This window comes from Siniperca chuatsi, linkage group LG7, assembly GCF_020085105.1.
Source record: "Siniperca chuatsi isolate FFG_IHB_CAS linkage group LG7, ASM2008510v1, whole genome shotgun sequence".
In the NCBI taxonomy this organism is placed as follows: Eukaryota; Metazoa; Chordata; class Actinopteri; order Centrarchiformes; family Sinipercidae; genus Siniperca; species Siniperca chuatsi.
This window is the reverse complement of record NC_058048.1, coordinates 26,821,523-26,845,817: the sequence shown is the minus strand read 5'-3', so window position 1 is coordinate 26,845,817 and position 24,295 is coordinate 26,821,523. Positions and strand designations below refer to the sequence as shown.

The 24,295-nt window shown below is 40.4% G+C and overlaps 2 protein-coding genes across 2 annotated transcripts; one reads left to right on the top strand and one right to left on the bottom strand.

Annotated features, from left to right (window-relative positions):
- Positions 1 to 871: 871 nt before the first annotated feature.
- Positions 872 to 19,575, top strand: tmem91 (transmembrane protein 91). The gene is made up of 4 exons (XM_044202746.1): positions 872 to 1,429; positions 11,652 to 13,156; positions 15,644 to 15,790; positions 17,198 to 19,575. The coding sequence occupies exons 2-4, from the start codon at positions 12,722 to 12,724 to the stop codon at positions 17,351 to 17,353; spliced, it is 738 nt and encodes a 245-aa protein (XP_044058681.1). The 5' UTR covers positions 872 to 1,429; positions 11,652 to 12,721; the 3' UTR covers positions 17,354 to 19,575.
- On the bottom strand, positions 19,571 to 23,747 carry exosc5 (exosome component 5). Its single transcript, XM_044202745.1, has 6 exons — positions 23,591 to 23,747; positions 22,095 to 22,208; positions 21,414 to 21,535; positions 21,150 to 21,290; positions 20,200 to 20,289; positions 19,571 to 19,906 (listed from the first exon to the last, which is right to left on the bottom strand). Exons 1-6 carry the CDS (start codon positions 23,685 to 23,687, stop codon positions 19,811 to 19,813), a joined length of 660 nt encoding a protein of 219 aa, XP_044058680.1. The 5' UTR covers positions 23,688 to 23,747; the 3' UTR covers positions 19,571 to 19,810.
- Positions 23,748 to 24,295: the final 548 nt, after the last annotated feature.

The window sequence follows — 24,295 nt, the reverse complement described above, 5'->3', positions numbered from 1 at the left end:
AGAACAACAAAAACCAAAACAAAAAACAGCCGAAAGGTTAAACCGTTTCTGGGGGAGGGGGATTCTAGCTAAGAGCAGTGCAACTCATTAAATACTCAGCGTAAGCCCTGTGGATTTCATTGATTGCTGGTGTCCAGCAATGCCTGAGCTTTATCCCGTACCCTCCCCTGAAAGAGGCAAAATGAGCATGAAGCAGGGATGATTGTTTTTGCATCTTGAGTCTATTTCTGACTGGAGATCTTAATGTGGGCTGGCCCGGCCAGCTAAAGTGGGTCATAGGGTGAAGCGGACATGAAAGGGCTGACACAAAGTGGAGTCATCCGTGCTGGGGGGCATCTCACTGCCTCCACTCTGGTATAGCACATACACACACAGAGCCACTGCATTTTACCAACCCCCCCCTTTTTCCCACCTCCTTCAGTTTGTGTTCCCCCCACCTCTCTGTTTTGATTGATGCCTCTGTCCATTTTTGTGTTTGCCTCATGCAGCAGCATCAATGAGATTTTCATCTCATACTTGCACCTTGCTGCACATTGCGGAAATTACATTCGCAGCTTGTCCAGAATCCCAAGATCCACTGGCATCCCAATAAACACACACATTTGTGTTGCTAGGCTAACCTTAACCCCCCCTGCCCTAATCCTAATTCCAACCCAAAATCAAGTCCTGACCCTACTAATCCTCCCAAAGAAGTAAGAAAAGGCAAAATGTCCTCACTTTGCGTGTGTTTGTGTGTTTTTCTTTCTATCCTTAAGAGGACCTCAGAGTAGTTGAAATATAACACACACACCCCCATGCACAGCAGGCTTTAGGACCCGGTATTTCCACCGTAATGAGGCAGAGCTGAGGAAAGGCTAAAAGGAGAGGGAGACAGAGGTGGGGGGAGAAAGAGAGGAGAGGAGGAGAGCTGTATTTGGAAAGTCAGAGAAAAGCTGAGAGTGGCAGAAGAAAGTTGACACCGTGTAAGATGCACTGCAACCGCAACAAGGATTAATGACAGACCTTCTCCTTTCTTTGAGAAGGAGAGAGCGAGCCGAGTAGGATGCCAGAGAAGATGCTGTGCAGGGGGAAAGGGAGTCTTTGACAAAGCATGCACATTACTGCTGCCAGGTTGCACATGTGAAATAGGTGCATCTGCATGCATTCACAGCCGCATCAGCACCGCTCGACTGAGGGGTGCCGACAAGTTTGACTCACGCTCTGTAACTCAATGCTCACATCCCCTCTTTCACACAAACACGTGCAGGATACACACAATCCGTTCGTCTCTTCACATACACGAATACACACACACACCTACTGCACATGCACACGCTAAAACCAAACAAATCAGTGGATCAGTGTGTGACAGCATTCAGTTCTGTGGATGGTTTGGTTTGCGGAGGACTCATCCCGAGGGCAGGACAGGACGGAGCAGGACGGATCCGAGGTGAGAAAATATTTTAACGAACAGATAGGAAACCGTGAGCTGTGTTACTTTGGGTAAGAACAAAAGAAAACCCCGAATTATAATGTTTATGCTGACTATAACATTTTATTGCTATAACGTTACATAGCTACCATCACCCCACCCCCACTCCCCCCTTTGTGAAACTGCATTTGATAATCTTTATGACGAGTTATAAATTAAAAATATATCTAAAAATAGCCTTTATTAAATGTGAAAGCATTGCTGTTACCTACATAAAATAACTACTTATAACCTGTATTACTGTTTCACCAGTAAAAGGTTTGTACCATAATAACTTTATTAATTGATGCAATTGTTGCGAGCTAATCTTCGCTCAATTCTAGTCTTATGTTTTTTTGACGGCCTACTATTCTAAAATAGCCTACTTACAGCTAGAAACATGCTTCCAGTTCTAACATGTTAAGCACAATTTGGAAAGTGTTGCTATTATTGAACGTTTTGATCTCTTATAGTTTTTTGAACAGCAGTCTATGGGAAAGAGCATAAAATCATCAATATCTCATATACATGCTAAAGTAATAATACCTGGTACGCAGGTACCCCATGGGGAAGTGCTCTTTGTACCAATGGCTCCACCAGGGTAGGGTAAGGTAACCCTGACCTTAATGCTAGGCAGTTTTGGCTAATAATTTATGAACTGTGAGGTGCTGACAAAACATTTTTGGTACAAAGGTTCCCCTTTGGGGAAGTGCTCTACATATTGCAACATGTTACCAATAGCGCCACCATGGGGCCATTTATTAAGCTCCTAAATACATTTTTCACACTTGCTTTCACTTCTAACTTGTTCAGCGTATTAAAGGTGTAGGATTCAGTGGCATCTAGCTGTGAAATTGCAGTTTGCAACCATTTGAATACCGCTCGCCTCACCTTCCTCTTCCAAGCATGTAGGAGAAACTATGGTGGCCGCGAAAACCGCTTACGGCCCTATCTAGAGCCAGTGTTTGGTTTGTCTGTTCTGGGCTACTGTAGAAACATGGCTGTACAACATGGCGACCTCCTTGGAAGGGGACCCGCTCCCTATGTAGATAAAAAAATGGCTTATTCTAAGGTAATGAAAACACAATGATTCTTATTTTGAGGTGGTTATACACTAATGAAAACATACGTATAAATATTATATTCTATTTCTGCCAATAGTTCCTCCTAAATGTTACACACTGGACCTTTAAATCTTTCAGCAGCAATCACACGCATTTTCTTCAGAAAATGCACATTCAAATTTGACTTTCATGTCAGCAGTAATTTGTCATTGTTTTAAGTGGATCTCTGTTCTGACATGAAACCTTTCAATTATTGATTCAGGACTAATATTTGAGAAAGATGATTTATTAATTATGATTATGTTTCTGATGAAGATGAAGATGAAGGAGGACCAAACTGATCACCTACACTGCAGGAGTGAGAGCTCTTCAGTTTTCATAATTAATCAAACTGAAAATTAATTTTCTCAAAGCTTTTTTGTATGTGTGTATTTTTATGAAGATGTACATAGAGGATATGCTGCTTTGTAGTAGAACCCCAACAGCAGCAGAGCAACCCCCCTTTACAAACACACTCAGCTCTGCTCCATTGTTCATGTTTGTATACTGCTGTACGACGAGCCTGGTGTGCAGTAATATAAAACCATAACACGCTCATGCAGCATTCCTGAAACATCATGACAACCTGACACAACACATTTTCATCTTTTGTTCAGGTAGAAAATCTGAAAGTCTTTCAGCCTTCTGCCAGAATCTGATTTGGAAGATCACGTATTTAAGTGTGAAATGTAAAATGTGTATCAGGGTATGCTGCTTTGGAGTCTAAGTGCTTTCAAAAGACCCGCAGAGTGTTTTGCTTGACAGCATTCCTAATTAAGAGCAGGTCTTTTCTCCACTCTTAACCTGACTGTGCTCTGTTAGTGTGTGTGTGTGTGTGTGTGTGTGTGTGTGTGTAGGTCATTGTCAATTAGAGGCCAAGAAATATGTCCTCCCTCTGTGATGATGATGATATATCATCGCTCATGTAAAGATCTGTGAGAGGCTAATTACCTCAACACACACTTGTTTTGATTACTTGTGAAGACATTCCATTGATTCATATTTGTTCCCTAAAGGCTTACCTAGACCTTAATCATAACGTGTTACATACCTAAATAAAATCCTCACCACGAACGTCACCTAACAACCCTAAAACTTTAGTGGTTTACCTTGTGTGGACTAGCTTTTTGTCCCCAGATTGAAGGTGAAGCCCCACAATATGTGTGAACAGATTTCTGTCACCAAGATTACTAGTACACAAACCCTCTCGCACACACACACACACACACACACACACACACACAGATAAACACATGCAGGCACATACAGGTCATTACACAGCAATACGGCTGATGGAAACACATCTGCAGCCTTTGTTTTGTGCCTGTTAAGCCTCTGTTAGGCATTGTGGTGGTTCATGTCAATGCTCACATAGATTTGCACAGGCTTTACCAATAATAAATTACTACAGTTAAACGAAACTCATTTTCAATGGTGCCCTGGTTAAATATCATACATACAATCATATTAAAATCACAAACAATAAGATAAAAAAGAATTTAAAAATAAAATGCAATAAAAAACATTAAACAACAATAGGCATATCACACATAGTTTTTTTTTTAAACTAACTCTAACACATAAAACAGTAATAACACATACAAGTTAAAAGACAAAGTGGTATCAAAATGACTTAACAAATCTTTGAATTTGCCCAAGGGGACTAGGGCATTCAACTTAGTGGTCTCTTGAAACTTATTCCAAACTCTAGGTGCATAATAATTAAAGGCCAGGGACGGTCAACCCACTGCCTGATAACGCTTACAACGATGCGTTCTAAAATGATGGTTAACAGTATCAAGTTGTTTCAAGGTTGTAAAGGCAGCGTGCATATAGAGAGTGTCACCATAGTCAAGTACTGACAGGAAGGTAGACTGTACTAACACTTTTCTATTTTCACTGGAAAAACATGATATATTCCTAAAAAAGAACCCGAGTTTCATTCTTAACTTTTTAGCTACCTCATCCACATGCATTTTGAAAGACAGCTTTTCATAAATAAACATCCCGAGGTACTTGTATGAGGACACTCTTTCGATTTCATAACCATCTAAAGTGCAAATGTTGAAGTGAATTTCCTCCAAAGACCGGCATCTAGAGAATTGCATATATTTAAACAATAACAGGCTGGTGTTAGCCACTATTTTCATTAGGGGCTTTTATGAAGAGTTGATGGTTTAACTGTCATTTCCACCCAAGTCAAAACTACAATTTAGAAACTGAATTCTTGTGAATTCAAATGTTTGGAGTTTCTTTGGAGTAAAATAATTCCACAAATACCACACTTCCATATTATTTTATGCTGGCTGTACAAAAATGTGTACTCTACATGTCGTCAGCCACTAAAACATGTTTTTTACAAGTCAGGACATATTTTTATAGTTTTGGCCATCATTTAGTTATGGCAACTCTGGGCAGAGCTTTATAACAGCGTGTTGAAAGTGACAACAAAAATTACTTATGTTAACTAAATTATTACTTAAACTGATTGTTGCGTTTGGTTCCCATTTTCATAAGATAACATGTTGAAACTCGAGGTTTGTTCAAAATCTGACTGATCATCTGTGTTGCACTTTGTTGCAAATTTGTGACTTGACCAACAGAAATGGTGGCCAAATATTTCAAAATAAAACCATAGTTTAAAAAAAAAAAAGAATTTTCCTTTAAGTTAAGAAATTATTGCCAATTTGAAGTATGTACAAATGGCTTCTGTGTTGGTATAGAGTGTGTTGTATGTTGGGAATGTGCAAGTGTGTAAGCAAACATTTAAGCAACCTTATCTTGCATGATCAAATGTTTTGTACACAGTAACATCCACATACAACCAGTACACATCCATACACCCGTAAACCCTGAAGAATATAGCGAACTGAGCTGCAGCAGCTGTAGAAGACACTGAAGCACAAGTAACACATGTACACACATACATACACACACACGACTACACAAACAACAAAAAATTGTGAGATATAGCCAGTCTCTGTACAGTGTGTCCCATGATGCTCACAGATGCACATAACAGAACATTGAGTACAACATACAACACACTCTGCAGAGATGCTGGAGCCATTTGCAACATATTGCAGATGGCTAGCTTCTCAATCTTTGGGCCTCATTGCACACAAGCACCAGCTGTGCGAGCAGAGAGTGTGTGTGTGTGTGTGTGTGTGTGTGTTTGTGTATCATGTCTGATGTATGTGAGCATGTAGGAGGCAGGGCATTGAGGGCTTCAAAGGGTTTCTTTACCATGTGTGTGTCTGAAAGGGCAAGATCATGCAAGGCTGCAAAGGACAACGTGTGTTTGTGAGTGTATGTGTAGTTATGTGAAGGAAAGGAAATGGCCCGGGGGGCGTTAAAGCGGGACATACCGTGGACTGATTAATGAGCTCACGCTGTCATACACACATTCTGCACAGGGGGGTTCAAGTAAACCCAGTGCCCGGCGTGACTGTGCTCATTTGTTATTATAGAGTAATTCTGTGGAAATTATCCATCCTTTGCAGTCTAATGTGACAGTAACACATCCTTACTGGAAGGCACGGCTATGCTGGAATTATCCCATCCAGTTATTATCAAGCCGAGCAGAGGAACAGCACTGAAATGGCAAATTAGCCCAGGCTTCATTTATCCTGCAGTGAGCACTCCATGGTGAATGTGTTTCCATAGGAACATGATGTTACTTTGGGCTTCACGAGCTGTGCAACATGCTCTACATCGCCGCCTGTTTTTTGCTTATCTTTTCTGTTCAGTTTCCTCTCTGCTCTTGTCAGTCACTCCACACAGATCAAGAAGAGAGAGAGAGAGAGAGAGAGAGAGAGAGAGAGAGAGAGAGAGAGAAAGTGAGAAAAGGGTTTGGAAATGAAATCAATAGGGCCATTTAACCACCACTTGGGTTTTCAGATTTTTGCTTGGCATGTCTCGAAGCCTGCTCTGATCTTATCAGCCTGACATCACTGTTCTTCAAGATGTCAGGCTTCTTTTCATTAGAGCCTACAGACGTTTACAGCTCCAATTTCCTAGAGCCAATATGCCATTTCTTTTCTACGAGTGTGTTCTGTATCTGCATCTCCTCACACTGTATCAGCTGAAATACTACAGCAATTACATCCAGCTCTGTGCATGAGTGTGTGTGTGTGTGTGTGTGTGTGTGTGTGTGTGTGTGTGTGTGTGTGTGTGTGTGTGTGTGTGTATGCTGAGAGACAGAGGGTCAGTGTGTGTCAAAAAGACTGCATAGTTGCTGAAAATCTATATAAGAGTCAACGGCAACAGTTCTCTGCTTTTGCGACAGGGATTTAAAGACAGATTTCACTCTGGTTGCATATTTCCATGTCTTAAAAACACGCTTTCTTTTCTTGCAGCAAGTAGAAATTGTACCAAGAAAGACAAGTTTTAAGTTTTGTATAGTGGCTTAGCCAAAAGTATTGGCTGGATTATGAAAAAGGGAAGGAGCCAGATCAAAAGCAAAAGAAGAGGGGTAGAAGTAACGGAGGGAGCTGAGTGGATGTGTGGTTGTGTATGTGTATGGCAAAGCACCAGACTAAAAAGGAGAGAGAGATAGGGAGGGAGAGAGAGAAGAGGAGCTCTTGTAAAAGTGTTGGTGGTGATTTGCAGTGGCGTCCTTGCACCCTTCCCTCTACCTGACTGGATGTTTTATGAGCGTTGCAGAATCAGAAAAGGAGGCAGGCTTATAATACAGCTGACAGAAGTCTTTTTATGGTGGATGGGCAGAGGTGCGGGGGGGAGGGGGGAGGGGGGGTAATAAAGCTGAGTGCAATCTCTCCTGGAATGAAGCTGCAGCGATTGGGAGGGGGCAAAAGAGAGAGGGAAGTGCTACAAATATTAGTGTGTGAGTGAACACAAATGTGTGTGTGTTATGAGGGGGAGGCAGTTTGCTCAGAGCTGTCGCTGACGTCAGTGTGTTGAACGATCACTCAGCTTGTTCAGTATGAGAGGCACTAGCCCTCCATAAAGGTGTGGGTGAAGAGGAGGGGAGCAGAGGGGGTTTGCACGGCGAAGCAGCATCAGTGCGCAGAGCAGAATGCAGCCCTCAGCAGCACGCCAGCCCAAAGACACCTAATTATTCCAGCTTTTTTCCTGTGCTGTGCAGTGAAGCGTGCAACAACGAGTAATTGAATTGATATCAAGCATATGAAGCACTCTGCTTTGCAGAATGAATACTTACTGATGAGATATTATGTAGTTTGTTGAAATGACACTTTCTTATTCTACCTGGAATGAAAAAACCCTTAGCACACAACACAGAGACTTTTTTCATCTCTTCTCACTTGTCAGCTCACTGTAGCATTTCTCCACCACTCAGTTATGTGCTAATTTTAGATACTCTCAGTTTGGAATATATGAAGCCAGTCGTATTTTAGTTTAACTTCATCCTTTGACACCATTAGGTAATGTTTAAAGTCACTTATCACTTCCATGTTATGGGGCAATCAGGTGCATATGTCCAACCATCCATCCATTTTCTAAGCGGCTTATCCAGTGCTGGGTCGTTGGGGGCTGGAGCCTATCCCAGCATGCATTAGGTGAGAGGCAGGGAACACCATGGATAGGTCAACGTTGCTAACACATATAGGTTTAAACTGAGCTGGCTAAATTTGAAAACATGATTTACATGCTAACATGACATGTATTCACACTAGGATATGTCATTTTTATAAAGATCTCTATCAACACTAAAATGCCTGAACAGTGGGAAAACAGCAAAATCTGTTCTTCTTCATTCTATTTCAGTCTGCAAACACAAAAAAGTGCATTACAGCCAAGGAGTGGGACAGACAATCTGATTATTCTGCTGAGTCTCAGCTGGCTAAACCTCCTTTTTGTCTGCTCTGGCTCTCTGTAACTTACTGTATCTTAAAACAGCTGAATTCACCATTTAGTTGTTCTCATTGACATATTTTTATGTTGTGAACAAGTTTAAAACAGTGATATGTTGTTTTATTCTATTTTTAGGGTGCCATTTTAACATCTGGCCAGGGACACTGGATTAAAGTTATCCTGTTCAGCTAACTCATTCACTCATCTACAGGTGCTTTTAATTTGTTGATCAATGTACACCGCCCCTGTAAAATAAACGATAAAATGAAAATAACTTGTGGCTCATATTTCATCAAAAGTACGCTTTTCAAGTAAGAAAATGGCCAGCTTAGTGTGGATGGCGGCCCAAACTTAGCCTGCCTAGCGTGGACTCTCACTATTTCACTTACACAAATCAGCAACTGCATTCCATTGACCATAAGCACTTTTTATACACGTTTTATTTTGCACTTTAAACATAAGAGGAAATACCTATTTGGCTGTTACTGACAGGAAACAAATATGTGTGTTCAGGGTACACTTTCCATTATAAAACATCATCTGTCAGTTTAAAAAGCTGTAAATTGTACCTTGGATACAACTATAGTATACCAGAGTCTTGCGTTTGGGGCATTATTAATACTCAGGCCATTTTGCAGCACTGCAGTAACTAAGAATGTATAGAGTTACAGTGTGTCCCATGTCCAGTGTCACTGTCTGCCTTGAGCTTAATGCATGTGTATCCATCAGAGATATAGTGCTGAGTTAGCAGTTTTCTTAAACACCAAGGGACAGGCCTTCTTCTGAAACACACCGGCTGTGTGCCAGGCAGCTGCCACACCTCAGGTACGCTAACACTGGTAACTACTTTACTACACTGTACCTTATTATTTCATACCTTGTATTCTTGTACTATGAACCTTACTGCTGGGATGAACTACAAAACAAACGTAGAGACCCTCAGTCCTCTGATGGATTTTAAAGTTAAAGATATTTTTATAATATTTGTGAATGCTTTAATAAAGGTGTCTGTGTGAGCAATGACTATTTTGTTTTTCTGCCATATATATAATGTATTTTGAAGGGTTGCATTGAATTGTAAAAAGTTGCTTTTCAGTGAATGAATACATCAGGTTGTGGGATTTGGATACCTTTAATTTCAATCAGTGGTAGATCAGTGTAGCATTCACATTAATTAATTCATGTAAAAATAATAATAATAATAAACTTTATTTGTATACCAACTGTCATACAAAAAATGTAGCTGAAAGTGCTTTACAACAAAGAAATGACATGCACGAGTGCTTCACATGAAAAAAGACATAGAATGAACATAAAAACAGATAGAATAACATAATTAATGGAAAATAACATGGAAAATAACACCCACTGATTAATAATAATAATAAAGTCAAAAAATAGAATACATAGAATGCATAAAATCAAGTAAAAAACAGCATTTTAAAAGCAGTGCAGCAGTGCATAAGTGCGAAGCAAAGTGCAAAAAGAGCTTCCGGCCTGTATCAGGAAAGTCATAGATCATTAAAGGCTGAAGTGAAGAGAAATGTTTTTAACTTTCTAAATTTTTAAATATTTAGCGAGCTGGCTTCCCCGATATCTTTAGGTAGTGTGTTCCACAGCTTTGGGGCGTAATTGACAAAGGCTGCATCCCCGATTTTCTTTCAGCTGTTGCTGGGAACCTCCAATAAACCAGCAGAAGATGATCGCAATGTAGCCTAGCCTATTAAGGGCTTTGTATATAAGCCTTAAAACTTTAAAATCAATTCTAAATGTTACAAGAAGCCAGTGCAGAGCAGCTAAAACTGGACTAATGTGCTCTCTCTTGGTTCTGGTTAATAGCCGAGCTGCAGAGTTTTGAATCAGCTGAAGTCTCTCAGTGTTTGTTTGTTTTTTGTGGGGTTTTTTTTGTTTTTTTGGGAGGCCAGTAAAAAGTGCATTACAGTCGGCGAGTCGGCTTGAAATAGAGGCATGAATCAGTTTTTCAGCATCTTTTTGATTTATAAATGGTCGTGCTTTAGATGTGTTTCTAAGGTGGAAAAATTGTGTTTTCGTCACCTTGTTAATGTGGGATCTAAATCTAGGATAACACCAAGACTTGTAACATCAGATATAATCCAGGGAGTTCATTTCTCCAGACTATTAAACAGTATTTCTCTTTTATTTTCTTCTTTTAAAAATGATATATCACCAGAGTCCCAGTCTGCTTTTGGTGTGCAGCGAGCATGTGGACTCCAGTGCCTGGGGGAGAAAGAGTTTCGAGATTTTAAATCAAGGTAGCTGATGTAGGAAAAACAAGTCTTAAACCTCTTTCAGATTAGTCTTAATTCTAAATAGTCTTGATAGTCTTAATTCATCATATAGTGATGTTAGATCACATAATGTCCATGTCCACCTGTTTTTACTTGTATGAATCATGTTGTAGTGAGTTTGTTCACATCCCCATATTGTGGGGACTCACCTTCCCACTGGGGACAAAAAGCTGGTCCATGCAAGGTTAGCCATTTATTTTAGGGTTGATACTTTATTTAAGGCTACGATTAGTATTATGCTTAGGTTAATGTTAGTGTAAAGAGCGAATCACACACACAGCGTTTTCTGAACAGTTTCTGCTGCATTTTCTGAGAATACACTTCCATTTTAAGAAGTGTAACAATCTGAGAGACGTACATCAAGACGTGCATCAAGGCGCAACCCCCAGCGAGTGCACTTAGGGCAGCGTAATTGCCATAGGCAGCCTTTCAAATCACACTAATCTGCTACTGTATATGTTGTGAAATTATTAACTATATCTGTAGAGATCGATCAAGGCTCACAGTTTCACAGTGAGATTCCCGGCTTCACTTTGGGAATTTCAAGCTATGGTAGGTGGCAGAAATAGAATAAATGAGTCAATAAATAAACACAATGCCATTTTCTTTCTATTTCTGATATTACTCAGCCTGTTAAAGACAATTTGTCCGGCCACTGTCCTGTCAGCACCTCAGGAGCTGTGCTGGCTGAAAGGACAGTGATGCTGTGACGAAGGTTGCGGTTGGTGTGGACTGAATGGACAGACATTTCATTAGAGCGTACGCTGATGTCTTGTGTGTGATGTGAATTTGAGGTAGGGGTTAGGTTTAGGCATGTAGCCCGAACAGTGTGTGTAAGGAAAAACTGGAGCCTTGGTAGCACGTAAACCTCAGTAACTGGATGCTGTGTGCAGAGATTTGGAGTAAAGCTGTAAAGTCTAAATATTTTGTGTGACCTTGTTCTCCTCTTAACAGACCTCCTCGTCCTCATCTGACAACTGGATAGAGAGCTGCCCGACTCCCCATCTGTCCTGAGTGAAACCCTCTTAAGATGGACGGGGTACATTAAAAATACACGTTCCAAAGGAGCACTGTCGTGGCAAGTAGCGAACCCACAGCCATAAATCAACACCGGAGGACTTTGATTTCTTCATTATCGCTTCCTGCTGCAACAGCAGAGGAACAGGCATGTTGGCAGGCCGGCTGTCCTGCGGATGTGCACCATAGGATTCTATTTCTGGAGCCTCATTGCTTTAACAGATTAACTGCCCTCAAATATGGCCCCAATCCATTCATTGCACCACTAGTTTGACTGCTGCTGGAGGTTGTGCATATTCAAGCTTCAAAAGACCCCACTGTGTGTCAGTCCAGTCATTTGAAGACTCCTGCAATAATACTACTCACAAGTCATTGCCCATTTCCATCCAGAACAGTTGAAGGGAAAGACTGACATCCAAAGCTTTCACACTAATACCATGACACTGTGCTTATATTAAGACTTCAGATTTTATTGCAAGAGACATTTTCCACGAGCTCCTGAGGGCAAATCACACTGAAATTCCATTGCCCAGTGTTTTCATTAGCCTGTCTGGGGCTAATCAAGGTCCTCCATCATCAGAATTGACATTTCCATATTGTGTGAGAGAGAAAGTAGCCCCCATTAGCATATTCATGAACAATGACACACTTAATCATGTGAAATGGAAGACATGGGGCAAACCCTGAGCCATCAAGCCCTGAAACAAATAGCTTATGACATGTGAGGAAAAGAGGATCTTGAATCCCCCTACGCAACTTCAGCACATCCCATAGCACACAGGAGAAGGCTACCACTGGCACATTAAGGATATTTCACTCATAAACCTGACATGTGTTGTTGGCCTCTGGACCAAGGCCTATAATAAGATTAAAAAATAGGATTAAAGATGGATTATCACTGAAACCCATCGGACACTCTTCAGGGAGACACTCTGCAGACAGATTTGTGTATTACATTTGGTTGTTGATGTGGTGGCCTCTTGTGTGGTTGGTATTAAAAGAGAGGGATGGAGAATCTAGATGAGCTGGAGCACCCTCTTCTGGGAGAAAGCCCCAATACCAACCGGGAATCAGGGCCGGGTCCGGGGCCCGGGACTGGACAGGCCCCTGGCGGGCTGTTCAAAGGCATCTTGGTTAAGTGTGAGGAGGACAGGGCCTACCCTCCTTTAGCATGGAGGAGCTATTGTGGACATCCACCTGAGCTTCAGCAGCAGCAGTTACTGGACCCTTGCTCCTTACCTTGCACTCTGGAGTCCTTTTACCCACCGGCCCCCATCTGGGGCCACGCTGACTCCCTGCTCAGCAAAGACTACCTGGAGACCACCTTTGTGGACATTCGGCCCGGCTCCACATTGGAGAGTAAGCTGCTGGCCGAGACGCAGGACTTCCACAGTGTGTCCTACAGCATGGATGATGAGGATGACTTGCTTCCTGACTCTGACGTAAGACATCCCACTGACATGATGATGAGAACGTTTTTTCTCGTGTACTGACAACTGAGTTGGTGTATTTGAATTCCAAATTGTAAAATCAAGCAGTAATTTAAAACACAATAATGATAGTTATAGGAAAGCAGTGCAACTCATTCCTTTCTGAAAATGCTCAAAAGAAAGACCGGTAACACATAAACAGGGCTGAAGCTAATGATTTTTTTCTCGATTAATCGATTAATATTCTTGTCTATTAAGCGTTCGAAAATAGTGAAAAAGTCCCAGTGTAATGTCCAAGGGGACGTCTTTAAATGTCTTGTTTTGTCCAACTAACAGTCTAAACCTTAAAGGGGCAATTCACCCCAACGATGAATCGATTATCAAAATAGCTGCAGATTCATTTTCTGTAAATAATCATAACATCTGATCATCTAATTTCTACCGCATCCTCTTTGTTGCTCGGAGGAGTTTTGCATTAAAAGCAAGAGAGACTCTCATATTCTCAGTACATATTCTGGGAACCAAAAAGGAACTTAAAATAGACATATGAGCAATGCATTTCAGGGTAGGCAGCAATTGAATGCTTACTGTCAAAAAGCCAGATTACATAAAGCTCCTCTCCTGCTGCGGTGCAGGTAATGACACTACAGTAGCGATGGAGGATGCCAGTTGTATTTCATAGATCACTGAGCAAAGCCCACCCTGGAGTGAAATGTAAATTAGCTTTAAGACTCTTACAGTGGTCATGTGATGTTTTGGGAGTCAACATGAGAATGTATATGCTTGTAAATGTCACAAATAAGTAGCTGCTGGTTGTTTAAATTGTTATGAAAAGTCTCTCAGCAAGGTTAAATGAAAAGGTCCAATTACCCACTGTGAACTAAAAGGCTGAAGGCCGTTTTACAGTTATTACTTTGATTAAGAACACAAGCAAGTGGACAAACACACAGTAGTACCACACACCATTAAAATCAAGAGCAGTTTGCTGCCGCAAAGTTTAGGTTAGGAGTTTGATCCACAAGGACAAAAGAACAGCACACGAAGTAACATTTATTTCAAGCTCATTCTGAATGCTGGCAGCAGTGCAGCGCTGCAAAGGCACAGGCCCGTGGGAATAAAACCTTGCAGTGACCTGAAAGAGGCACAACACAACATCTCCTTCTCCTTTGTTTCACTTCAAACACTTAGTTAAAGAACCCAAACTGGCCCCCAAAACTCCTTTATTGCTTCATGCATGAATTTTCACTGTGGAATTGATCAATACTATATAATGCCAGAGCAGGAGAGATGACCTCAGGAGTGTCCGTCAACAAAAAATGCATATCACTGCTGATATATGAGAATAATTCCAGACAGGACAAATCAATCCAAACATCAGTGAGTATTTAAAAAATGTAATTGAACTAATCTTTAAAGCACTGTGTGTAATAATATACCCTGATTTACCCCCGTCTGATCTTCTTTAATATTTAAAAGCAGAGAAAGAAAAGCTTTTTTTTTAAAAGGGCGCTGGTGTATGAAGCATTTGCTCAAATGTTACAGGAGCATCTTTGGAAAATGCACAATTATTTCACGCATAAAATAAAACAAAGAGTAATATGACAGGGTCGGAGTGAGAGAGCAAGTCAGATTGAATATGCAGCTGTTTCAAAAAGATACATGAGTCATGAATCGCCTGCGGTCAGCAGAGCTAGTGCACATCCAGACTAACCCCATTCAGTCACATTATCTTACAGGCACCAGCAAAGTTTTACAGTTGTTGTGGAGGACATGACCACAACGTATTAAAAAAAAGCACATATTTAATGCTTCCAGAAAACAACGACTTTGTGTTAGAGCATATTATCTTTGTATGTTTAGTGCAACTTGATGAATAATACTCAACATTATCATAAACTCACTTGAATGAATGACTACGCTTTGAGTCTAAAGGGTCCCTTCGCTCAAATTACAAAAAACATATTCTCACTTATGCTTATAGTGGTATCTAGCTAGCACATAGTTTCGGTTTTGCTTACCCAGGTTTTAAGATGTCTGCCACCACCTCGATAAAACTAACAAAAGTAAGTAGAAAAACACACTGTAGTACTATACACTGCATTTAAAAATGACATATATGTGTCTTTACAGAAACAATGTCCTAGTCACTCTGGATAAGAGTTTTCAGCGGAACTACTTTGAATCAAAGAAATAGTCCCTATGAAAACAGTTCACAGTGTGTTCTACGGATTATCCAGAGTAATGGGGACAGTTTTTATGGAGAGATGTTGCTGTTCAATGTTTGAAATGTAATTTTCACTTGCTGGGAAATTCAATTAAATTCATCTCCATTGCATTGGTGTGGAGGCAGGAATCTCAAAGACAGATATCTCAGAACCTGGGCAAACAAAACCAAAACTATCTGCATGAACACCATTACCATTAGAGGTTTTCTTTGTAATTTGGGTACCAGACCCTTCAACATGAACTCAACCTAAGTGCACTCTGTTTGAATCCCAGGACTCATCCATTGATGACTTCAGTGATACAGACAGCGAGAGCAACTTCCCTCTGATGATCCCTCAGGACTACCTGGGTCTGGCCTTTTTCTCCATGCTCTGCTGCTTCTGGCCCCTGGGCATCGCAGCCTTCTACCTTTCACAGAAGGTACACACATACACACACGCTCACTCCTGAGTTGACAAGATACAACCTGGCACTGTACTTCACAACCAAGGGTGATTTCCTACCCTCTGCAGTGTGTGTAGACTACCAACAGGTCCAGTGTCTTAGAGTTTAGACAGGAAGGGATTACACCTAGATTTGCAGGATTATACCACATGAGCTTTGAAATAGCACAGAGCTCAACAATCGAAAGTAGGAATGCACAAGGATGTGCAGTATGGTTTTATACATTTAGATCATTTTAGAATCACAATTCTCTGAAACAGTCTCTTGTGCCATAATTCAGACTGACATATAGAAGCTTAATTACGATGTTTTTAAAAAAACACAAATCACTGACTACTCTTATTATGTGTCATCAAATCTATATCAGTGTCATGACTCATAAAACAATTGGATGTTCACAACCTTGCCATCACACGCATACCTTGAGGTGTGAACAGCTCCAACAAAGAATGTTTTTTCTTTGTTAGGGTTATTCAGGTTGACAGGTTGTAGACTATAATCAGTGTTTCAAAGGGAATAATCAGAGCAAATAAAAAACAGAAACAAGTTTGTGTATCAGATTTTTTTTCTCATTCAATAATTGATTTAGTGACACTGCAAAATGATTGCTTGAGCCCACTGAGCTATACACCTGTCTACTCATGTAAACAACAGAATAATGGGAAAGATACTGTTAGTAACAAACAATCATACCAATAAATAAGAGCAGTGTATTACTACTCCCCCTGCTACTTGACTACAATAAATTCACAAAAAGAAAGCTGAGATGAGATACTGTAGCTACAGCACACGTGAAAGTATTTTCTAGGTGTTAATTTGATAGCTGAGATGATCAATCTCGTCTAAGACAAAGTTGGTGGAAATATGGAGCAGGAAAAAGGGAACAACGTCACTACACAAACTGTCTCATCCGTCACTATTACCAGTGGCAATGTGTAAAATCCCCTAACACCTCTATCTCTAGTCACCAGAGGCCCCTAGTTTATATAGGCATCCTTCCAGCAGTGCAAAAAAAAAAATCCCATTAACACTTTTGATCAGATCGATGGCATTCATTAAGGTTTAATTAGAGTCATAACAAGAAGCCCCAAGGTGATAGATTTCCAATATTGTTGAGTGCTACCTAAAACAGGGGTCAGAGTCAAAGACAAGGACTAGAGGGGGAGAGGAAAGAAGGAGGAGAAAAGTGATGAATGAGGCACAAACGCCGGGTGTGATTCAGAGATGGAACATAATATGGGCTTAGCGTGTGATTGGAATGAGTGGAAGAGGATAGTGGAGGCCAGGGAGGACGTTGACAAATGATGACGAATGCCCTTCTCTCCTCTTTTTTCCCCCCCCCTCTAATCCTTATCTCACTCTCCTCTCTCCTCCATTTCTCAGACCAACAAGGCATCAGCTCAGGGGGATTTTCAGGGGGCCAACGCAGCGTCTCGCCAGGCTCTGTGGCTCTCAGTGCTCTCCATTGTGTTTGGAATCATAACGTACATCTGCGCCATCGCTGCATTGATTTCCTACCTGTCTGGAAAACCACCATAAAAGCAACTCTTGCACAACCATACACACACAAAAAACAGACCTCTCACACATTTCATGAATATCAACACATGCCAACATTTGACCTGTAAATGTAAAAAATCACGGTCTTTGTCTGTCGACCCAATCTGCAGTCATGTTTTATCTACACCAAGCTGGAAAAGCGGACAAGAGAACGGTTTGTGAACACAACAGGGGAGCTGGTGTGTAGATTATAATCACTTCTAATTGGATTAGGACATAATTCAACTCAGAGGACATTCCTCACATGTGAAGAAAAATCAACAAGAAGTTATACAATATCACTCTATATAGAACATTCAGTCTGTAAATGTGATTTGTTTTGTCACCCGAGGACTTAAGTTACCTGCCATCATTTAAATCTGTGCTGTAGTCATCATCACATGTAAAAACAAAAAAACTGTGACATCAAATGCAGATGTTATCACAACACTGTAGGTATCGCTGTCACAATAACAATGGATGAATAATGAGAAGCAGAAAGAGAAGAGAGGGGATATGTGGCCTCGTCTGCCCAGGAGGAGCCAAGTGGAGGGCAGCGGAGGGCAGTATACGGCGATGGAGTCTGCAGATTTATGAGAAGGTCACAGCAAGGACGTGGCAGCGGCTAAATCCTGATGGACCTCACTGTGGGAGGGCCTGAGCCAGCCCTGTGGGAGGAAAGCTGGTGATGGCTTTTTTTTTTTTTTAATATGAGGAGCCAAAAGCAATAACCCAGAATTTCTTGCTACTCCTCTGGCCACAGCGAGGGACCCACATGGAAACACTGCACATCGTCATTCATCCCATCCTGATTTCATTCAGCATCACTCATTGTTTACCTGCAGAAAGGATTGATTCTGCTTTGTTTATGCTAAGTTGAGTTAGTATCTTTATGTTGAAATACACAAAAAAAAAACTAAATGAAAAATACATATAGTGCCATTCTATAAGAAAATAAAAATAAACGAGGATTTCAGGAGTTTTCATATGAAATGCAAGGTCGTGATGTGAAACTCAGACTCAGAAATAAAGGAGCTGCTTCTATATACAGTGCTAGGAAACGATGACATAGAGGGGTGCAGATTTGCAAGGAAAAGTGCCAAAAATACAATAGAAACTCTTACGGATGCTCCTTTCATGAGCTGTTCCATTAATAGCAGCAACCAGGCTGCTACTCTACGCTCCCCAAATATAGATTCTGCTATTTTCTCCTCCAAAACGAGGACTGAAATCCTTCAGGAACTTGCTTCTTGCAGTATGTCAAACTTGAAAATGAAGTTGCTGCTCAGGCTTAAGCAAACAAACACAGTAACACTCGTTCAGATGAGCAAAGGGGTAAAAAAAAATGTTGCAAAAAATAGTCTATCGAGACATCTAGCGCTCAGCCATGTGACGACGCATGAGTCAGTAAAATCTCCATTTAGGTCACAACAGCAACCTGCATGGCGAGTTTGTAGTTTGTCGTGCACAAACCTACTCCAAGCTTCATCCACTTCCTTCATTTGGTCCTGATTTATTGCAAAAACAGCTTTGATAAAAGAAAAAACAACTCTGGCCATATTGGTTTGAGCTTAAATGTGCCATTAACAAAACAGTGAACAAAGAAGAACTCCCAAGTAAATATTTTAAAAAACGACTAAGGCAAAAGTTGACATTTTCTATTTAGATGTATAGTTTTTATAGTCCACAGTTGAACTACAAGTATCTCAAATCAAATGTTTTATGCAAACCCGGTGTTGTGTCAAGACTAAGCTGATAATAGTACTGTAAGTGTATATGTAGACACACCTGTGATATCTCAGTGTCTAACCCTTGTCAGCGATCACTGCTGATGTGCTGTGATACAGCTGCACTAAGTCCACACGGTGTCGTACAGTTCTGACAATCCTGAACCATCCTCTGTCTCCACCGGACATTTGTGTCAATGAAAAAATGCCCCTATGTTGTTACAGCTGAGTTACCACAATTAGTGATTTATATGGGGGCATTTAATGTGAATTGCCTTGACTGATCTCGCTGTCATGAGACAGGCTCTGATCAGATTTGTCTCACTTTGTATCACTTACATAACTACTGGTGAAGTTGACAACTCATGTGAATCGATAAAGGTCAAAGGTTGTGGCAAATGAGACTTATTAGTACAAGAGATATTCAGTTATTTCCCAGTTCACATCTTTGACTGAAAGAAAAATCTATGAATCCCAATAAATGCACTTGTTTGACATTCGTCTTTCCTCTTTTTATTTTGCACCCTGCCTGACAGTTCAATCGGGTCTTCTCACAAATGTCCAAATGTAAATCCTGCACCACCACCCGCCAAAATCACCCACAGTACAGCCGACTACAACTGAACTAAAGCAAAGGTAGCTCAAAGCGGCTGCTACATATTTTATTACAACATCAGTATTTGTTACATTGTTTAAAAAAAGACAAGAAAAAAAAAGAGCTGCTTCTTCATCAGAGGGTTTTGGAGTATCGCCGCCTGACAGACTCTCTGTAGAACTGGAAGATCTTCTCTGATGCTTTCTGACTGACTGCTATACACTGCTGCAGCTGTAGAAGAAGAAAAACAAAAATCAAAGATCATCCTCAAAATACGAAATGTCTGTAATATCACTACAGATAGTCCGAAAAGCATCTCATCATCTTCAGACCTGAAGCAGATCACTGACAGAGCTCGCACAATAATGACAGATATGATGAAGAACATAAGAAATCAAACACAGCTGCGCTCTATGTGCAACAAATCTAAAAACCCCACATTAGGGATGATCGCAAACCTAAACTGGACAATGTTGCAGTGTTTCTGGAAAAATACAAAAACATTTGCTCATTTATTTACTGACCTCATGAACTGAAAAAGATCCTTTGGTTAACGACATCATTACTCTGCGGTCTGTACTGTCAATAGCAAAGGTCATCAAAGCTCGACTTTCCTGGTGCGAGTGGAAACAGACAAGAACAAATTAACAAATTCAGTGAGAATTACGGCCGTGCTGACTGTACTGAAGGGACATGCAAATATTCTGGGGATGCACAAAAGACTTGTTGAAAATGTCATACAAAGAAATTTCCCCAAGTGAAATGTTCATGATGTTCACTGCATTCCACAAGATATTCTGTTATAATGCATGCAAGTGAAATTGTGGTTGTTAATAGTGTGTGACCAACTTTCCCTGAATCTGCCTCGTCTGGATCGATTTCAGTTTGACTTTTTATACAAGGTTTAGATGGAGTGAAATCCATTTTTTCTAACTGAAAGTCAGAATGATTCTGGAGGATGAATAGCGTATAACATGCACAAAGTGCACGATGTGAGGCACAGTCGTAAAGCCCATTTCACTAGGAAATGGACTTGGAGTAGACTGACCTGGTGAAGGGCTTAAACGTATGAAATTTACTAGAATGTATCAGACTGCTAGTGTATTAAATCTGTCTTAAGGCTTTTCAGATTTACAGTATATTCATCATCAGGTTTTTTAAACATTTCATAAAGGTGATTTTTTCAACAAATCCAAGGCCTTTAAACATCCTTGAAACTGAAACTGATGATTTTACTGATATGTAACGGTAAAATATATCCACCTCTTCTCATGCCCCTCACCCCAGTGAGTGCATACATGAGAAAATGTGTTCCTCTCAGCTGATCCATTAACATTGTATGTGTTACTTATTTTGTCGCCTGAGGACTTTAAGACATTTAACAAACAACACCAGCTGCTGTTCTTGTCAATATCAAAGTGCTTCGGGGTGGTTATTTTTTTTACACAAAACAACACATGAGCCTCAGATTTACCTTTTCCTGAGCTGCAGTGGGGTCTGTGATGATTTGACCGTCCGTGTCGATGGCACAGGTCACTCCACAGAACAGACAACTCATAGGCAGGCCTGCATCCATAAGAGCCATACAGGCAGCATTCAAAGAGCAGGACAAGAGCTGAGGAATAGGTAAGGAAGAACACTCACCAAGAAACACCATTAGGACACCTTTTCAATGCCCTACCAGCAGATTTGAAATTAACTTTACAGCACAATGCAGCAGAGTTTCACTGAAGGATACTGAACCATCATCATGTAACACCTGAAGAATGAGAGTGAGGGAGGAGCGAGGATGAAGTGACATGAGCAGAGAGGCCTCACAGGTTTCTCGCACACATTGCTCTTGTGATCGCTCCCTTACACCTGGAAAATATGGAAATGTTGGGATACATACTTGATTCAGACTGGAAACCAACTGGCTCACTTATTCCACCTCGTGGTGTGTTGTGGTATGGCAGCTTTTGCACAGTAGAAGTGGACAAGTCTGTAAAATTGACCCAAAAGGCCTCCTAAAACCCTAAAGATCACCTTAAATTTCCTAATTTCCCCTAAAGAAGCTTGTGGAAACATTTATTTCTAAAGTGCATAACAATTTGTCCAAATTTCAACAGTGCATTGTAACTACAGTATCCTGAAAAAATTAAATATTTCATGTTTACACCATTACAGCAAATGAAGAGGATCTTGTGACTTTATAGCACATTGTTGTCTATGAATAGATCTTCCAGCTCTACTCAAAAGTACTTCTTTAACAAAGTAAGTGTTAGAAAGCTTAAAGAATAAATGCCATCACCCATACAATAAGATTTAAACTGCCCACATTGCATTAGAACAACATTCAGGAACAGCATTAGACTTCCAATAAACAAATCAAATAAAGCTGCATAATGAGAAATCATTTTCTTCTTTTTATATCACTTACTTGGCAGTCCCACTTTGGGCTGTACCAACACCTCCAGTGTCGCCCGGTCATAGATCTCCTTGCTGACTTTGACCTCAGCTGGTCCGTACACTCCGGCCAACACACTTGTGTCTCCTTCACATGAGAACAAAAGAACAACAGAAAACACATTATTGATCCAGGTGGGGAAATTATGTTTTAACTGAAAAACAACAGAATACAGACAATAACAAATAAATAGGAAGACTACAAGGGAGAAAAGGATAGACGCTGTGACCATTTAAGTGTCTGCTGCAGACGGCCCCAATAAGAGGAGTAACGTGAAATCATTTAAAACAGAATGAGACAGAGGCCAACCGGCACTTACACTGTACATGTGTGAAATTTAGGACCAATGTTGAAAGAAACTTTTCACTTTTAAGTGTACAGAAAAAGCAACTACAGACAGAGGCCATCATACAAAACAAAATCTTCCCTAACCACATTAAATTAGCCACAGCTATTTTGCTTCCTCAACAGTGATGCATTCAGAGATCAAAAGTTTTAGATGTATAAATTCCAAACTGTACAATGAATGATAGACCTGACCATACAGTCTACGGGCCTGACACTGAGCAATGTACTAACAGATGCTCAGGCCACACGTGTTTTTGTAAACAGGGGACTTAAACATTGAAAGCCAAGGTTTGATTTAAGTTTATGTGCTACATTATGCACTGATGAGTGTTTGGAAGATGGTAATGTTACATCACTGCTGCTTTCAATTTTCACCATGGATGTATTGGTTTTCAATCTGTACAGACTCACGAAACAGGAGCAAACAGCTCAAAGGCTGATAGAAAAGGTTGTGTATCAGGAGTTCTGTTCCAGACAAGAGTTTGACAACATATTTTAGTTATAATGAACTGGAAACCACCTTTTAGGACAGTTACATTGTTGTAAAAGCCCAAACAATTTATGCTTGACATTTCAATCACAAAGTGTGTTATATTTCTACCCAAGTTATGAACTAAAAACTTGTTAACGGCCACCTTAAGTTTCTGCAGCACCACCAAACATGATAGATGTCTGCATCTTCTTGCTTCCAACTTTATGAAACACACCATCAAGTTCACTTTTTTTAAAGTTAGATTAATACGATTCTGTTATATGATGTAAAACTGCTGACAAACAAAACTATATCAATTCAATGAGCAACAGAGCAGAACCTACACACAGACACGAACTAAAAACTTGACAGCCACATTAAGTTTCTGCAGCACCACCAAGCTATTAGATATTTAAGCCAACAAAATTTAACCAAAACAGTTGCTGCTGCTTACTGTTTGATGTGTTTAAACGCAATGACAGGCTAAGAAATTTCAGCAATCAGAAACTCAATTATAATCATTGGTTATACATGGGTTACCGGTAAACCGGGTTTGACTGACGCGGTTCGTTATAACTAGGCTAACAACAGCCCGACTTCTTGCTGCCTTTTACGGCCGACTCCGACTCACATTTCTATGTGTTGTTACCTTGGACGAAGGACGCTGAACCGTCAGGTCGAGACAGTAAACTCTGTTCACAACCAAACTCTCTCAAGGAAACATTTGAAGAGTCGCACACTTCCATCGTGCCGCTGCTATCACGGTGGAAAATTAGTGTGTCGCGGGAGAGTGACGTAATCTGTTTTGCCATTTTTGGGGCCCTTACTGATGACATAAGAACAAGGATGTAATACATACATTTACGAAATGTACCCTTATTGATACCTCTATATAATTCTACTAATCAGTATATGTATCTGTATTACTCCCACTGAAAAATATGTGGAGTTATAGTCTCAAACTTTGACAATCAATATGATCGTTTCATGATAATTTCTGATCGCTTCACCGGATATTATATATAAAATATTCACCGGAAGTGTTAGCATTGCTGCATTGACGTTGGCTTGACGAAATTAATATGTCAGTATGTATCACTGAAAAAACTTAAGTTGCGATCTCTAAAGGTGACCATTAAAGTATTCACATGAAGTGAAGCCGTATGCTGTCATGTTTGCATTGACGCTGCTGACGAATTTAATGTTGCAGTTCGCCACTGTCACCACTGGATGACAAATAAATAAACAAGTAAATAATCGTTATTTTAAATACACCCCCTTCTAAATATAGAAACATAACCTCATCTCCACCTAGTTTGTAAAGCATTTTTGAAACTGAAAATTAAATTAGTAA

Bases quoted from the DNA above. Each gene is read 5' to 3' on its own strand.
- tmem91 (XM_044202746.1), top strand. From the start codon at position 12,722: ATGGAGAATCTAGATGAGCTGGAGCACCCTCTTCTGGGAGAAAGCCCC. The intron at 13,157-15,643 runs GTAAGACATCCC...TTTGAATCCCAG, and splicing joins ACTTGCTTCCTGACTCTGAC to GACTCATCCATTGATGACTT. The intron at 15,791-17,197 runs GTACACACATAC...TCCATTTCTCAG, and splicing joins CCTTCTACCTTTCACAGAAG to ACCAACAAGGCATCAGCTCA.
- exosc5 (XM_044202745.1), bottom strand. From the start codon at position 23,687: ATGGAAGTGTGCGACTCTTCAAATGTTTCCTTGAGAGAGTTTGGTTGT. The intron at 21,536-22,094 runs GTAAGTGATATA...CATATTTTCCAG, and splicing joins GCCCAAAGTGGGACTGCCAA to GTGTAAGGGAGCGATCACAA. The intron at 21,291-21,413 runs GTATCCTTCAGT...CCTATTCCTCAG, and splicing joins TGTTACATGATGATGGTTCA to CTCTTGTCCTGCTCTTTGAA.